This window comes from Curcuma longa, chromosome 2 (genome assembly GCF_044706935.1).
Source record: "Curcuma longa cultivar G26 ecotype Majalengka, Jawa Barat chromosome 2, ITB_CL_G26_1.1, whole genome shotgun sequence".
Lineage (NCBI taxonomy): Eukaryota > Viridiplantae > Streptophyta > Magnoliopsida > Zingiberales > Zingiberaceae > Curcuma > Curcuma longa.
In genome coordinates this window covers 7,265,836-7,281,317 of record NC_133862.1, presented here as the reverse complement: position 1 = coordinate 7,281,317, position 15,482 = coordinate 7,265,836, and the positions used below count along the sequence as shown (strand labels likewise).

The 15,482-nt window shown below is 38.4% G+C and overlaps 2 protein-coding genes across 2 annotated transcripts; one reads left to right on the top strand and one right to left on the bottom strand.

Moving 5' to 3' along the window:
• Window positions 1-239: 239 nt before the first annotated feature.
• Window positions 240-11,998, bottom strand: LOC141821013 (homeobox-DDT domain protein RLT2). Its single transcript, XM_074708380.1, has 18 exons — window positions 11,440-11,998; window positions 10,820-11,332; window positions 9,166-9,248; window positions 8,514-9,011; window positions 8,350-8,439; window positions 8,113-8,277; window positions 7,818-8,040; window positions 7,613-7,713; window positions 7,228-7,314; window positions 6,456-6,608; window positions 6,209-6,364; window positions 5,539-5,748; window positions 4,766-5,470; window positions 4,164-4,691; window positions 2,549-3,184; window positions 2,339-2,443; window positions 1,580-1,834; window positions 240-1,472 (listed from the first exon to the last, which is right to left on the bottom strand). Exons 1-18 carry the CDS (start codon window positions 11,606-11,608, stop codon window positions 657-659), a joined length of 5,493 nt encoding a protein of 1,830 aa, XP_074564481.1. The 5' UTR covers window positions 11,609-11,998; the 3' UTR covers window positions 240-656.
• A 731-nt stretch (window positions 11,999-12,729) lies between these two features.
• LOC141822357 (OPA3-like protein) lies at window positions 12,730-15,192 on the top strand. Its single transcript, XM_074709801.1, has 4 exons — window positions 12,730-12,874; window positions 13,779-13,913; window positions 14,231-14,317; window positions 14,905-15,192. The coding sequence occupies exons 1-4, from the start codon at window positions 12,746-12,748 to the stop codon at window positions 15,064-15,066; spliced, it is 513 nt and encodes a 170-aa protein (XP_074565902.1). The 5' UTR covers window positions 12,730-12,745; the 3' UTR covers window positions 15,067-15,192.
• The last annotated feature ends 290 nt before the right edge of the window (window positions 15,193-15,482 follow it).

The following is a 15,482-nucleotide window of genomic DNA, read 5'->3' as shown; positions in this document are numbered from 1 at the left end:
GTGTTAATTTGTGCTGTTAACATCATTGTTAGTGTCACACAATCTAATTAGACTATCGATGCTTTGCTATTAACCTAGGGTCTCTTTCCAGCAGAATTTTATACTATTCTCTAATTCTTTTTAGTGACTATTCTCTAAAATAAAATAAAATAAAACCAAACCATTCTGATGACCTCTTTTAAGTGTATCGGCAACGATGGATTACAAAATACAACTGATGACATACAGAATTTAACACGAGTCAACTAAAGTAAAAAGGCCTACGTTACCCAATAGGTAATAGTGCATCATTAACATTTGTACAAAATAAAAAAGGTTTGAAACCAACCATTCGCTCTTATCTCCCTCTTCGCCTCTCTTGGCCAGGGAGGATCGCTTAAATTTGCAACATAGCAGCAAGTAAAACAAAAAAAAAAAAAAGATAGAGAGAAAATAAAACAAAACAAAATTACAAAAAGACTGAACTCGAGGGGGTGCAGTCATCTTCAATACTTGCTCAGATGGATCTGATCAATAAATTACTGGCTTGATGGAGCCACGATCTAATGAGGAAGGATAAACATAAGTCAATTCATCCAACCGTGCCTCCAAGGGATCATCATCTTAACAATGGTGGCCTTGACTTCACCCGTACAGATTAACTGACCATCCTGTTGTCAATCACTATACTGTGACGAATACGAAGTTGCCCCCTCATATTCATCTCTATTTCCCTCTCCATCTTCAACATCGTCTGGGTTATCTTGCAAATCATCATCGTCATCATCCATGTAAGCATCCAAGTCATGATTTCTGCCGTCCATATCATCTTCTTCCACATCTTCATCCATGTCCATATCTCCAACATCCTCCGATCCATCTTCAGCTAATCCTATGGACTTGCCGTAGTCATACTCTACAAGAGAGTCCGCTGCCTGATCATCATAATCATCCCCAGAAGCTTGACCATTATCATCAGATTCGGAGCCTCTACTAATATCGTCGTCTTCCACATATGGTTTTCTAACTTGAGCTATGCCCCATTCTTCTCCACCTGAGCTCTGTGGGGAATCTGCAATCATTGCCTGTTTGGAGTTGCTGTTTGCAGTGATCAAGCTGCCCAACAGTGACCTTTTATTGATTGTGGATACTCTACCATCAGATTTTTGCCTAGGCCTGATAGTTCGGCGTCCACGCCTACGCCCACCGCGACCACGTGTTCTTCCTCGTCTGGTGAATTTTCTTGTGGCCTTGTCGAAAATACTGAGATTTTCAGTCATAAAATTGGCCCTGGAAGAACTTGCACTCCCCCTTAGCCCTCTCCCTCGCCCACGACCACGTCCTCCTCGCCCACGACTGCCTCGTCCTCGACCCCTCTGTCCACTTCCTGAATCTAACCACCTCCCTTCAGTGAGATAGTCAACTTGTTCAGGAGTTCCCATAGGATCTACCTCTTGCATGTTGTTAACCACAGCATATTGTGATGGAAACTTCTGCAGGAAAATAGAAAACCTTAATAAACCTCGAAATAGAAAAATAGAACCTAGTTGGGTCATTTCATTCTGAGATCCATAAATAATAGAAGAAATATAAGACTTACAATATTATCCCCTTCCTTTTCCTTTCGAGACTCTAGCTTCTGGTTGAACATATAAGAAATCGAAAAATCAAGATCTAACAGCCTTAAAGCCACAGCTGCTGAAGTATAAGGCACCCACGGTAGTACAGGAACAAGTCCAGATTGAGCAGAGATGGTCGAGGCAGCTTCTTGCTTAGAAATCAGAAGTTCAGCTGTTGTTTCAAAACTTGACAAAAGAAAATCCAGTTTTACAGCACGCTCCAACAATGTCAGAACCTGCAATCACATAACATATACATTCATAAGCTGGCTCCTTTCTCTCACAAGTAATTTTGGCTAGGTTGGTTAATTGATCACGTTAAATGCTAACACTTTCTAAAATGAAGGTTTTATAATACAAAGAATTTGACACCTGGTCCTCTACTGTATATCAGGAAGAAGAACCAAGTGGTGGTTCAAGCAACATGTATATTATCCAAAAAGAAAATGCCCTAATTGAGTTCTCATGTGAAAGGGGGAAAAAACGATTTTACAGAATATTTTATATCCAATACTATGCAGGCTTCAGTAGAATGACAGTTGAACCTGTATAATAGTGGTATATCTCTCATATAAGAATTGGTTTAAAAACTGACATGGAGATAAAAAAAATTTTAAAAACAAATGGTATAACCAATTTTTTAGTTTTAAAGGGAATAATATACAAAAAACAATTTCGTTTGACCATCTGTAGGTAATATAGAAAAATTCAGTGGTGAATAACATCGAACAAGTTAAAACCTGAAAAAGCTCCCAAGCAGATGATGAAGAGTGCAATTTCACAGCCCAAGATTTCCTATAACCCTCTGTCCAAAGAGTTTGAAGTGCTTCTGCTGGAATCACAGCCTGCAATTAACAAAATTACTTATCAAAAATCAAACTGATAAATAGGTAAAATTTTGCTAACCATGAGACATCAAAATAGATTTAGGACTCTAAAACAGTGTCCACCTCAATCATGGATAGTAGTGTCTTCAGCAATCTGATCCCCATTGGAAGAGTAGAGTTAGAGAGTTGGAGTTTCCAATCAGGGTCTAACTTTCTTTTCTGTTCACACAGAGTCACATGCTCTGAAAACAGTGCATCAGAGTTTTGGAAGGTCTTAAATGTCTTGTGGCAAGAAGGGCAATGCCTTTCTTCAGCTAAGAAAGACTGGAAGCAACAGTCACAAGTATGAAGCAACTCAGGACATCTTTTCTTCCCATATTTCATCGAACATAATATCTGTGAATTATAGCATTCTTTCCACATCCATCTCAAAAAACCTTGGTATCTGACAAGAGCAGAGTTTTTCTCTACTTCGTTGCTACCAAGTTCAACTTTGAGAGATGTTGAGTTCTCCGAGGCATCAGGAGTGAGCCTGCAAAGACTAGGACTGTCAATTTCCATGCTGCAGTCTGAGCCTGACACCATTCTGGAGGCCCTTGGTTTAGCATGATCTCCAAATGACGTTGCTGAAATGATAACATCCTCCTTTCTCCTCTTTATTGCCTCTTTGTATGTTGTCTCTATTCTTTGCAGCATTGAGTGCAAATGTGATTCCCTAATCCCCCGAGTGTCCAGAGCAGCTAAAAGTGTGTCAAATGCCTACATCCACAGAAAAGAAAAAGGAATAAACTGTCAGACTCATAAAGATGATTCAGCAGTTGGATTTGCAATCAAGTGTTTTTCATGTGTTTGCTGAATTTGGCTGGCTCTTATTGACGTTCTTTCTTTGATTGAGTAGAATTCCAGCATCTCCTAAATCCTTTATGTTGCTATGTATGTTTTTACAAAATTCAGAGAAGGGAAATTGATACAAACAGCAAAAGGTTCATCGAATTACGGTGAAAGCACATTAAACCAAATGAATGTCTTGATAAAGAATGGTTACATCAGCGCAAGGAAATCCCTAGTAAAGGAATATGGAACACGCTTATCCAAAATTGTCCTATAGTGATGGATTACTGAGCTAAAATATTGATCAAAGGAGAAATAAGTTGAATTCCCAACAACAAATTCTTTGCCTCCACAATAGAGCGATTGTCAAACATTTGAAAAGAGACCAAATCAACAAGGCTGGCGGGAAAATTTTACAACGAAGAATATAACGACGTGGTAGAGTGGACAGGACTAGACAAGATCAGAGGAACTGATCAAAGAATCATGTTTACAGCATTTCAAAATTGGTTATGTTGAAATTTAATAATATATAAGAATTCATTCCATGCTAGCTTCAACAAAACAATTGTCTGTAAATCAATCATTATGGCAGAACATAAAGAGAACAGGACTATAAATTTCATTACATTTCGGCAATCCAAATCTTTGTACAGTGGCAATAAAATAAATAGTGAGGCAATCAGTTAGTCTGCGGCTTTGAAAATTCACAGTGAAACTATCTGCAATGGTATTATTCATAAAGGAATGTGAATGGAAATCGATCTAATGCAATTTCATATAGGCAATTTCGCCCATAGAGGAACTGGTAAGAACATATAGCACACAAGTCCATCAATTTGAATGTATTGTTATTTAAGAGAAGGTTTCACAATGAAGCGTAAACAAGATGCTATATCTTAAGTACCTCCTCTGAGTCAATAAGTGTCCAATGACCTTCTTTTGATTCCAAAAAGATTCTTCCAGAACCAGGATCATTTGGTGATGAAGATGTCGAAAATAGCCAGTAGCGGTTTCGTCTACGATCTTGACCTAGAGGTAATGAACGGTACACATAAAGTAGCTCTGCTTTATGACCAATAAATGATTTTAACTGAGAACGAGACTTCTCAGCAGCATATCCGCATTGCTGAATAGATAGCACATCTGTATTAGTAAGCTCTTGTCCCATAGAACTATAGCCCATATTGACCTGATTCTGTTCAAGAAACTGTTCGTTGTTGATTACTTCTAAGTTGCCATCATTGACCTTGTCCACATTGTCCTGTGGAGTTTGGCTTCCCTCTCTTGTTCCATTCATTTGGGCTATCTCAGCCTTGTACCCACCAAAAGTACCTTGTAATCTGCTAGAATATTCTTCTTTAAAACGCCGTTTATCCAGTTGTGCTTCTGCCCACATTTGTTTTTTAAGTGCAGTTGCAGCTTCCAAGCGTTCCTGTGAGACCTCTATTCAATTACAACATCACAAAACAGAAATTAAATTTAAAATGGCAGAAATTTTATTAATACCTCCAACACTATTCGTATTGAGTTTCCTTCAATAGCAACACCTATCAAAGCAACAAGTGCATTTAGGCGTTCTTCAACACTCAGCTCAGAATAATCACCTTCTGCTAGGCCTTCAACCCATGGTTCACCAAAGTTGCTTTCATCAATCTCTGTCTCCTCCATATCCACATTAGCTGCTTCATGGTACTTTAAATTGGTCTCTATAAACTCAGTGGCCGCGGAAGTATTTGCATTCTCTGAAGAGGGTTTTGGACAGACTCTTTCAACATTTCCAAAACTAGTTTGTGGAGTTGCTCCAATTTCTCTCCCTCCTTTCATCGTACATACTGATGTCGATGCACTAGGATCTTTTAGCTCGCTTTCAAATGGATCATTCTTATCCAAATTAGGATCAATGCCAGTATCATCAACCTCATGATCATCACCAGCATCCCCTTCTGAATCTTCATCTCTTTCTGCATCATCTACATCTTCTGTATCCTTTTCCACTTCCTCAGAATCAGAAAGTGCACTTTGAAATACATGTATCTTTTCGCGAGCAGCTGATAGCACTGCATCTGCATCAACAGGATCTTTTCTATATGGTGACCGTACACAATATGTTGAAGGAGCAGTTCGCTCAAAAAGTTTTGTGTCACGTGATAAAGCTGCAGCAATTGATGCCTCAGGTGTCTTGCTTGTAGTAAGATCTCTCAATCCAGATTTCTGATAATGAAACAAAACTCAGTCGAACAAATCAAGAACATAGAAACATTCTTACTGAAGGTATGTACCTGAATCTTGTCGGCAACTTCAAGTATTGTTAAGCCTCTGCTTCCTTCGAGAGATAAAACATGAAAAGCAGCAAATTTTACAGTTCCAGGAGTCAATCGATGTCGAGATCTTCGTCGATGTGTGTATCCCCTTTCATGCATTAAAGCAACAGCATTTTCAACAGCTGAACCATTTCGCAAAGTGGAAATAACATCCTCACCATCAATCCCCTGAACACAAATTGCTTGATTTTAGTAGTAGCTACACAAACAGAGAGAAAAAAAACCAGAAAAAAAAATACAAATTTAATAACAAAAAGACTGGCTTGAACATCATATGATGATGGCAAGCAAACAGTTTACTAAAATTGTCCTTGAAGCCTTAAAAATCAGTACCACTAGTCATAACTGTAACATCATCTGCATGTTATTAGCAAATCCATAATTTAGAATCATGTTGGTGCTTTCACAGACAATTGTTAACTTAAACTAAGAATAACACAGTCATGCCCTTTGTTGAATGGAATATAACAAAAAGAAAAAAAACAAGATGACTTTTGCTGCCGAAAGAATAACTAGTGGCTTGAGGTAGAAATAGCAACAACAATAAAGATGTCTTCAACAAACTTATGTAGAGAAAATAACAATTGTGAAAATGCTGATTTTTTCAAAGTTCACGCAGCTTAAATACCTCATTCTCATCCCGTAAATATGTGTGTTCAACATTCTTTTTCTTCAGTTGTGGCCCAAATCCTGCTGATAAAGCAAATTGCCGCAATATCTCAGGCCATGTCAAGCAATTTAGGTGGCGCTGCCAGCTTCGAATGTTGAAGCCCCATGCATAAGCCTAGTGAATGAAAGCAAAAAAAGCAAGCTAAGCCAAAGGAGATCATAGCAAGAGAGAAGCATCCATCAAAGTAGAAAGTTAAACAACATACCCCCTCAACTATCTGTGGATGACCACCGCCTGGGTTAGCAGAACTACTCTGGCTAGCACCAACTGTAATAGCAGGTGTCCTTGCAACATCCTCAATGTCCTTGATTATGGATTTAAGAAGGGAAACATGTATTTCTCCCAAGAGTCTTGAATCCTGTAGGAATTTTATATAAGATACTTAACACAGTAGAGGAGTCAAAGCTGCTTCTAGTGATCTTTCATACAAGAATTAGCATTGTATAAATCTGATGCTGCTTCTACCGATCTTTAACACAATGTGGGCATTAAGGTTGCAATACCATATAACCATAGTATCCAACAATAGCAAGAAAGTTCTGCAAATTCAGTGCCTTCAGTATCATAGATCTCAAGATGCAGATAGTCACAAGTTCAAATTATTTGAGTTCTTAAAGACGTCTTATTTATCATGAAAAGGATGTGCAAGCTTCTAATAAGGTTGAAAATAATGAGACCTCCAGTGCTAAATGATTCAGATACATCTGCCTAACTAACAGTAATTTGGTGTACAAAAGCATCTGCTAACAAGAAAATATTTTTTAAACAAGAAAAATTGCCTTAAATAAACAAAATTTGTTTTTCAACAGATGATCTGTAAACATAGAAACAAGCAAGGATAAATAAGGCTGGTACCTGACCAGGTCTTATCATAAATGGCCTTAGTTTGGATATTATATCATCGTGCCTTTAGAAATAATTCAAGGATTCTGAAGCATAGATAGTTGGGACATCATACAAGGTTCAAAAGCACTCACATAATCATGGAGAGACTGCACAAACTCATCAAGAGTGAATGGCCAAAGCCCTAGTATGTCAGCAAAAGTAATTAAGAACTTCCAAACCTGAAATTCCAACCAAAAGCACAAAACAGATATGTCAGTGATACTCAAAATGAAATTGTTCACAATGAGCAAATACTAAATGGTACGAACACATAGCTCATAATGATAATTTCTTCCAGAGGGTGAAATTCTAATAAGTAACATAAACAATGCTAAAATAATATTCTTTTTTTTATAGGATAAAAAATGTACATGGAATAGGCAGTACAAACTAGCATGGTAATGGAATAATCATCAATATCTAGTTATGAATGCAAAACTCCTATGATAATATTGATAGTGAGTTTAGCAAATGCACCATGAGAACGTTTGCTATATTTTCATCAGAATCCACCCAAGGTTGAACACTAAAAGGCCTTCTTAGGTTTACAGAACTTGGTGGGAATGCCTGCAACATACCTGCAGCAAAGGCTGACAAAAGTTATAAGAATCTCAAACCATCTGCATGGAACCATTTCAAGAAATTATTTTAGAATAAGTTGGACAACTCAACAAAACCATACTTCTGAATGAATCCAATTGTTGCAAAGTATCACTGTCAAGACCAAAGATTGAGGAAAATCCCTTATTCATTGCAGCAATCTCCATTAACTCTAGTCGCTCATCCTCAATAAGCTCCATATATTCCCGTGCAATTCTGCGGGCAGTAGCCCTTTCCGTAGCAGCTTTCTGTCTTGCTGCTTCCTTCTCACGCCTTAATTCTTCTTTCTGCCTCAATTTCTCAGCCTGAAATCATTCAGATAGACATTAGGGAAATATTAGAAATGACAGACATTAAACAAAATTTATGGAACCTACTCTACGGGATTCCTTTAGCAAAAACTTCTCCCTGCGTTCATTTTCACGTCTTTGTTCACGTTCAAACCTCTCTTCCTCTCGCAGTTTTTCACGCAACATCCGCTCTTCCTCTTTTTTTCTTTCACGATCATGTCTCTCCATTTCCCTTCGCATTTGCTCTTCTCTCTAAGGAATGATATTATTTCTTCAGCACCAAAGAGTGAAAAAAAAGACAAACTTTTAAAAAGGAATATATACCTTTCTTCTCAAGATGTCTTGTTTCTCAAGCTCTTTCCTTATCCGTTTCTCATGTGCTTCAACCTCCTTAGCAATCCTTGCTTCATCACTCTACATATATCAAAGCAATGCAGGAAAAATATTATTTTACTAAAACTCAACATGAATGAAGAGATCGTACTTACCTTGCGTTTTCTCTCCAACCTAGAAAAGTCATCATCTCGGGCACTCCTCCTGTCAGAGGATATAGATTGGTTTTCTAGTCCGACTTGATGCATACCAAACTGAGTGTCACTTGCAGAAATAGGAAACATGTCACTGTGTGGAGGACCATCAGAGTCCATTGAAATGGAAGGAAAATTTTGCTGCCTTCCTGGCTGAGACAAAAGATTTGCACTGGACATTTGACCTTGAAAAGTATAATTTGGCACCCCTTGTTCATTTCCATGCAATTTTTTTGGTAAGGATATCGCCCTGGCACTCGAAGCATCTAATGAAGAGTCATAATAGTGAGACTGAGAGACCCTATCATACGCCTCTGACCGGACACTTAGTTGCTCAGGGAGAAATTGATACTCATGAAGAGCTCGGTGACCCATCTGTGGATGACTCATATGAGAAGCACTAGCTGCTAGTTTTCTTTTTCCATTAGATGAGCTTGCTAACAAATGGTCAGCAGTTGCCTGAAAACAGTGGCATTCACTACAATTTTAGACAAGTAAAAAATCAATTTCTTAATGCAGTATACTGCAGACATTCTACTAAAACTAATAAGATCACAATAGAGGCAACAAGATTATAGTTAACTTCCACTATTGCACAGCAAATATACTACACCTTCATTGGCTTGGTATCATATCTTTCAAACATATTGCCATCATAAGGGCGCAGGGGCTGCTTCTGTTGCACTGGCATTTCAGCTGAAAGATTTGGATAAAGAATAAGAATGATATTTAATATAGAATATGCAACAACGAGACATATAAGTACACCCATACATTATATGCAAATAAAAAACACTAGCATAATTAGCACAAAGTCCTGAAGATGAAGGTAATGCTGGAAAAATAACTTCTCACTATTGTAGTGAGATATGTTTAGCCTCAATGTCTTAATTTTTTTCCTTATTGAAAATGTGCACATAATAGATCCTAACAGAAAGTATCTACAAGTAAAAAAAAAACAAATGAAGCTAATCATTTACTATTCTTAACTGCTGAAGAAAAAAGTAACTTCGTAATGCACCTTGTCCACATTGAAAAGAAATGGTGCTTAATGAACTTCCACAAATATTGTGGCCTTACGTAGATCTCCAAGGTAAGAAAGATACATATAACCAATCATGAACAGTTGAGACAGCTTGTTTTGATGTGTTGCTTACAATCTTTCCAATCTTATGTCAAGAGAAAAGGTAAATCAATCAACAGGAAAACAAAAACCAAAGACAGCACACTAGCAAATGGCAGGTGTGAATACTGCCAAAACCATTACACAAAACAAAAGTCAAATGCAAACTGGCATCAAACTAAAAAGTCTGCATTTTAAAGATACTGTAGAATGATGAGCCAAATGTGCAAACCAAACCATGAAATAGTGCGATCTTAATAGGAGAGTAGTTGCTAGATAGGGTTGAAATACGACATAGACAAGATCCAAAATCCGCAGAATCAAGAGAGCTAAGAGTGTATATGACCAAGAAACTTGATGAACTCAATCGACAGGAAAAAAAATGTTGCCAGAAAAAGGATCCACAACTATATCATACTTTGCAATATTCACCTAACTATTCCATACTCTAGGGCAGAATCACCATAAGTAATTTTATTACCCAAGACTTCAAATAATCCTTGTGCCATTTAAGGCATACAAAAATTTTTACAACAGATGAAACTTGAAATCATACTTGTACTAGCATAAAGGATATCAAATTCCAAGAATTGCTATGTTACGAAAGATCCAATATCAATTTTATGCTTTATAGACCATCACATTGACAAAAGGAAATAACCTAAAATTCCCTGACCAAACAAGAAGCATGTGTTGCTTGGAGGTATAATTATCACCAGCATTGGCCTTATCCATCTAGATTTTCACTGATTCACCAGTCCATAGACTAGTCATCGTTGGCTAGTTTCTATCACACAGGTTTTCATTCTTAAACTTGATAGCATTAAACACAACACATATATTCTCCCAACACTGCAGATATACAATGGATACTAAAACATAATAAATATATCCAGGCCAGACTTTTAACTAAAATAAAAAAATTTAAACTAAATCAATTCGCCTACATGGCAATATTTTGTTCAAAGGTAAGAAAAAAAAACTCCTTATTAATTAATTCAAGTCTTGCACACTAATCAATGCTTAGACTATCGAGGTAACTTCAATTGGTAGGTATGAACTATATAAAACTAAACAATCAAAGTCAACCATGTAAAAAATGAAGAAGATTTTATGTGATATTTGTTGTGTCTTTATCTTATACCTATTGGCGCCCCAAATGCACCAGGTGGCAATGGATCAAACTCTACTCCAAGAACTGGTCCATCCTGTCGCAGTGGCTCCCCGAGCTGAGATTCAACTGATGCAAGCATTCTCATTTCCGCCATGGTCGGCTGTGTAGGGGGTGGTGGCGGAAGCCCCATGTCATAGTAGCGCCTTCCTATAGCAGACATATCCGCCCCAATCCTCGAAACAACTGGTGCTGCCCTAGAAAACGGCCTCCTGGACTCCCCACTGCTACCGAGCCCTCCACTGAAGGGGCTGGAGCTCAACCCAACGCCCCCTGACTCCGACGACAGCCTATCATTCTGAGGCGGAAGCACTGGTGGCGGTGGAGTCAATGGCAGCGGCTCCTCCTCCCTCCGCTGCCTCTTTGTGGGAGGGAACTTCCGATCCTTGAGCCTACGATGGCAAAACCACATCTGGAGCTGCCGATCCGAGAGGCCAGTCTTCACCGACAGCTCAGCCCGCTGCATCTCCGTCGGGTACGTCTCCACTGATCAAAATCCCCCCAGCAAAAAAAAAAACAAAAAAAAAAAAAAAGCTCCAATCAATTACAAATTCAAAAACCCTAATACGAAGATTAAAAAAACAACAACAAACCAGCGTAGGTCTTCTCGAGGATCTCCAATTGGTAAGGTGTCTTCATCTTCCGCTTTGATGGCTTCTCCCCTCCCTCGGGGGCCGGCTTCTTCCATGCTTCTGCAGCCGGCTGCGGCTGCGGCTGTGGCTGCGACTGCTCCTTCTCCTCCGCTCCCTCCCCCGACTCCATCGCCGGCGGAGCAAGCAAACCCTAATCAGGATCAAACTCAAACAACACCACCGATTCGACCCTCTCCGCTCATCAAAATCACCCCCCGCGGAAAAATCGAAGCGGAATCGACGAATCGAGGCGAGATTTGGGGGAGAGGGCGACAACAGGAACAGCAAAAAGGATCGAAAAAGAGGGAGAGGAAGAGGGGAAAGACGAGATGGAAGAGAGAAAAGGAATAAAAACAACAAAGAAGATTAATAATAAAAATAAATAATAATAAGAACGAGAGACAAAGAAATGGATTGGGAGGAGGAATAAAAATAAAGCCGCGGTTTGATCGGTTGAACGGTTGGGAACAGGAATTGAGATTGAGATTGAGATCGAGGTTGAGATTGAGATCCATCGCGGCGTTGTGTGATCTTGTTTGCGAACAAAAGCACGTTTCCGTGAAGAGTAATGAATTGGGCTGGAAAAAAATCTCTTTCTCCTTTTCCTTTTTTATGGGTTTTTAAAATTTTTTTTATTATCATTACATTTTTTTATTTTCTCTTTTTTTTGCTTCCGTCTAATTTCTAATTGATTAATTAATTAATCAATTAATTGTTGATTGTTCTTGTGCGTTCGCTTTTTCCTCTTCCTTCATTTCCCAGGGTTTGATTTTTTGGGATCGTCATTCGTCTGCGTAGAATTTTCGGAGGAGGGAGAAGACTGGAGCCCACTCGGGTGTTACGGTGGGTAGATCTCGTTTGCCTCTTGGTAAATCGACGTGGGACGTTGCCGACCACATGTACGATGCGGATCTGGAAGCCGCCGGATAGGAGATCCGGATCCGAATATTTATTTTTTGAACGTTGGACTTAGTTCTTTTACTGGTGAATGCTAATTATGGAAATGATTATTATTTAATAAATGATCTCCTTTATTGTTTCAAAGTGGGCTCGTTGCTGGCGTCATATTGGTTCATTCCCAGATCCACGAAGACGAACGGCTGTGATCGATCTGTTTCCCTGGCGACTCCGAATGGCTACGGATGCTTCCTCGCTCCCGCCTTCCCTCTTCCCCAAGAAACCTCCCAGGCCCAGCAATTAAAACCTGTCGTCAAATCGCTTATACAGCGCGGTGAGAGAGGGATCGAGAGAGAGAGGAGAGGAAGAAATGGTGCTCCCGTTGTTGAAGTTGGGATTGCTCGCGTTCCGGACGCTGTCGAAGCCGATCGCCTCCAGGTTGAAGCAGCAAGCCGGGAATTACCCCAAGTTTCGCGAGCTCATCATCGATCTCGCGCAGGTGCCCCTTCTATTCGTTTGTCCTTCCTTCGAGTAATAGTATTCGTTTTATTCATTTCCATTTCTAGGGTTCTTTGGTGCACATGCGGACTGTCGCTAGAATTTTGTCCAGGTAGAGCGTTCGGATTATTGGATTGCCTCAGTGTTCTTGTGATCTTAGAATGTAGTACGTCAGGAGTCAAATGAAGGTTTTCCTTTCCATTTTTGGAGTAACGATTTTGGTTCTGGCAGAAGTGTCTAGATCGGCCTTTTGTTGTTTGTTGGGGCAACACTGTTCGATATCTTTGCAAAGTTATCTAGTTGATTTCTGTTTTGTTTATCCTCTTTAAAAAAAAAAACTGGACGCTATTAGTTTTTTCTGGGTTCAACAAAAAATGTTTGATCCTTTGGCATAGGATAGCTTTTGAGGAAAATAATTTTCCAACTAATGGTTTTACAATTATTTGCTGCCTTAGGATTACTCCTTGATCTAAGAGTTTTTTTTTCTTGTGTAAACTGCGTTAAAAATCAAGAAGATAAATGGCTGCTAATTAGTATCCACTTCCTCATTGATTGATCCAGCTGAGAAAGGGGATAATATTTTCTATTGATTATCAGACACAAATTGGATATTATGTAAATAGAGCTTTTATGATCATTTATGGTGCTACTTGTGTTATCGGTTTAGCAAACATTTAAAAAGTATTTCTCTACGTAATCACATTCTTTTTGGACTTAGTTGGTTTCATATTTCTTTTATATATTTTCTTGCTCTAGCACTTCCAACCTCAATTGTGTGGGTATCATGAAATAAGCCACCTGCACAATAGAGTTTAGCTCGCACTGTCAAAGATTGAATCTATTTTGAATTTTTTCAGTTCATCTATATCTATTTAGAAATTATTTTTGATCAATTCTGTAACCAGGCAAATCATCGCTTGACAACAAACATTCAAAGACGTCTATATGGCCAGGCAACTGATGTTAAGATACGACCACTGAATGAGGAGAGAGCTGTTCAATCAGCCGTAGACCTTTTTGGAGAAGTCTTTGTTTTTTCGGTACTCATACTACTTTTGTTTCTGCTACTAGTTAATTTTTTCTGTTATGGGCATATGTGTTGCCAGACCCATAAAAGCAAGCATGTTTTTTGTCATTCTTAGGCTATGATGCTATGTAGTTAACCATATTTACAGCACTTGTTCATAATATAGATGCTTATGTTCATGATTTACTTTGACGTGTTTGTGCATCATTTTGCTTATCAATCAGTGTGGACACAGGCATTTTGCCTGTGCTTATGCTGATTCATACAATTTCATGGCTAGTTAATAACTGTTCTGCAATATCAACTTCTTATAGCCTCTTGATGCACTAGGTTGCTGGAGCTGCTATAATCTTTGAAGTGCAAAGAAGTGCCAGATCTGAAGCTAGAAAGGAGGAGATGCGGAGAGAAGAGCTTGAGGTAGTTTACAAACTTCCTTATCACATCAAACAGCTCAATACCATATATTCATATTACTGAATGGACTTTATGTTTCAATTATCTCAAGCTGAGTAATGCTAAGGAAAACTATAATTTGTAGGAGTGTACTCTACCATAGATTTCCTTCATTACGTTAAGAAGTTGATTAAACAGAAGTTTATTTTGATAGAAAATGATGGCAAGCAGCATAGAAACAGTGGAGGAAAGAATTTGATCAGTTGACGGCTCAGCCAAGAGCAATAGAATAGGACAATAAAATCACCAACAGATTGAAACCACATAAAAAGGTTGAGTATGTAAAACTTAATGTCAACAAACCTTGATTTAGATTGAAAGGTTTCAAATCCAAAAAACTAATGACCGTGTGGAGCTTTCCCAAGTCTCCCTGAAGCAATACTGTCTTATTTTTTCATTATTCATTAATTGTCATCCTTTTATCAAGTCTTCTTTCTCATCCTGTAAAGAGTCATTTATCAAATTCCTGGTCTGTCGTTTACTTGTTTGTTGACAGTTCAATTTGATAAATGCCTTTGCATTTGAGCTTAGGTTATTGTCAATACTCGCAGGCCTTAAAACAACAGGAGGAAGTCTTGACCAAAGAAGTGGAGGAGCTAACGGAAAAACTTAAAGTGTTGGAGCACCTTGCAAGGGGGCGTGGTCTATTGAGCATATTTGGTGTTACCCAAGGTCAAGAAACTCAAAGCTCTAAGCAAATGTCAGTTGCCTGAGGTTTTGAATTGTCTTTCAATTTATTTTGATATATATAAATATATATATTGTAATAAGATTTGGGGCTCCCTTAACTTTTTTGTAGTCAGATTCAATTTTATTATACTGATTATTTAGCAAGCCTAGGTTTATTCTTGCTGTTTAGCTTTGTTGTAATTTCAAAACACCTGTAAATAAAAACTTGTTGATCTCTATTCAGAGAGATTTATGACTAGTTTCTGTATGAAACTTGATAGTGATTTCAAAATAACTGTAGTAACAATTTGCTGCTTTCTATTCAGCGAGATTTAAGATGAGTTTCTGTACTAGAGTTGCTGGTGTTATAGAAACTGAATTTTCAGGCAGAACAATGTTTTGGGTTTGTATTGTCTTTCCAAAATACTCTGTATATGTTTAAAGGATAGGAGTAATATTG

Coding starts and splice junctions, on each gene's coding strand:
- LOC141821013 (XM_074708380.1), bottom strand. CDS start 11,608: ATGGAGTCGGGGGAGGGAGCGGAGGAGAAGGAGCAGTCGCAGCCACAG. Junction 11,333..11,439: donor CCTCGAGAAGACCTACGCTG/GTTTGTTGTTGT, acceptor GATTTTGATCAG/TGGAGACGTACCCGACGGAG. Junction 5,749..6,208: donor ATTTACGGGATGAGAATGAG/GTATTTAAGCTG, acceptor ATTTGTGTTCAG/GGGATTGATGGTGAGGATGT.
- LOC141822357 (XM_074709801.1), top strand. CDS start 12,746: ATGGTGCTCCCGTTGTTGAAGTTGGGATTGCTCGCGTTCCGGACGCTG. Junction 12,875..13,778: donor TCATCATCGATCTCGCGCAG/GTGCCCCTTCTA, acceptor TTCTGTAACCAG/GCAAATCATCGCTTGACAAC. Junction 13,914..14,230: donor GAGAAGTCTTTGTTTTTTCG/GTACTCATACTA, acceptor TTGATGCACTAG/GTTGCTGGAGCTGCTATAAT.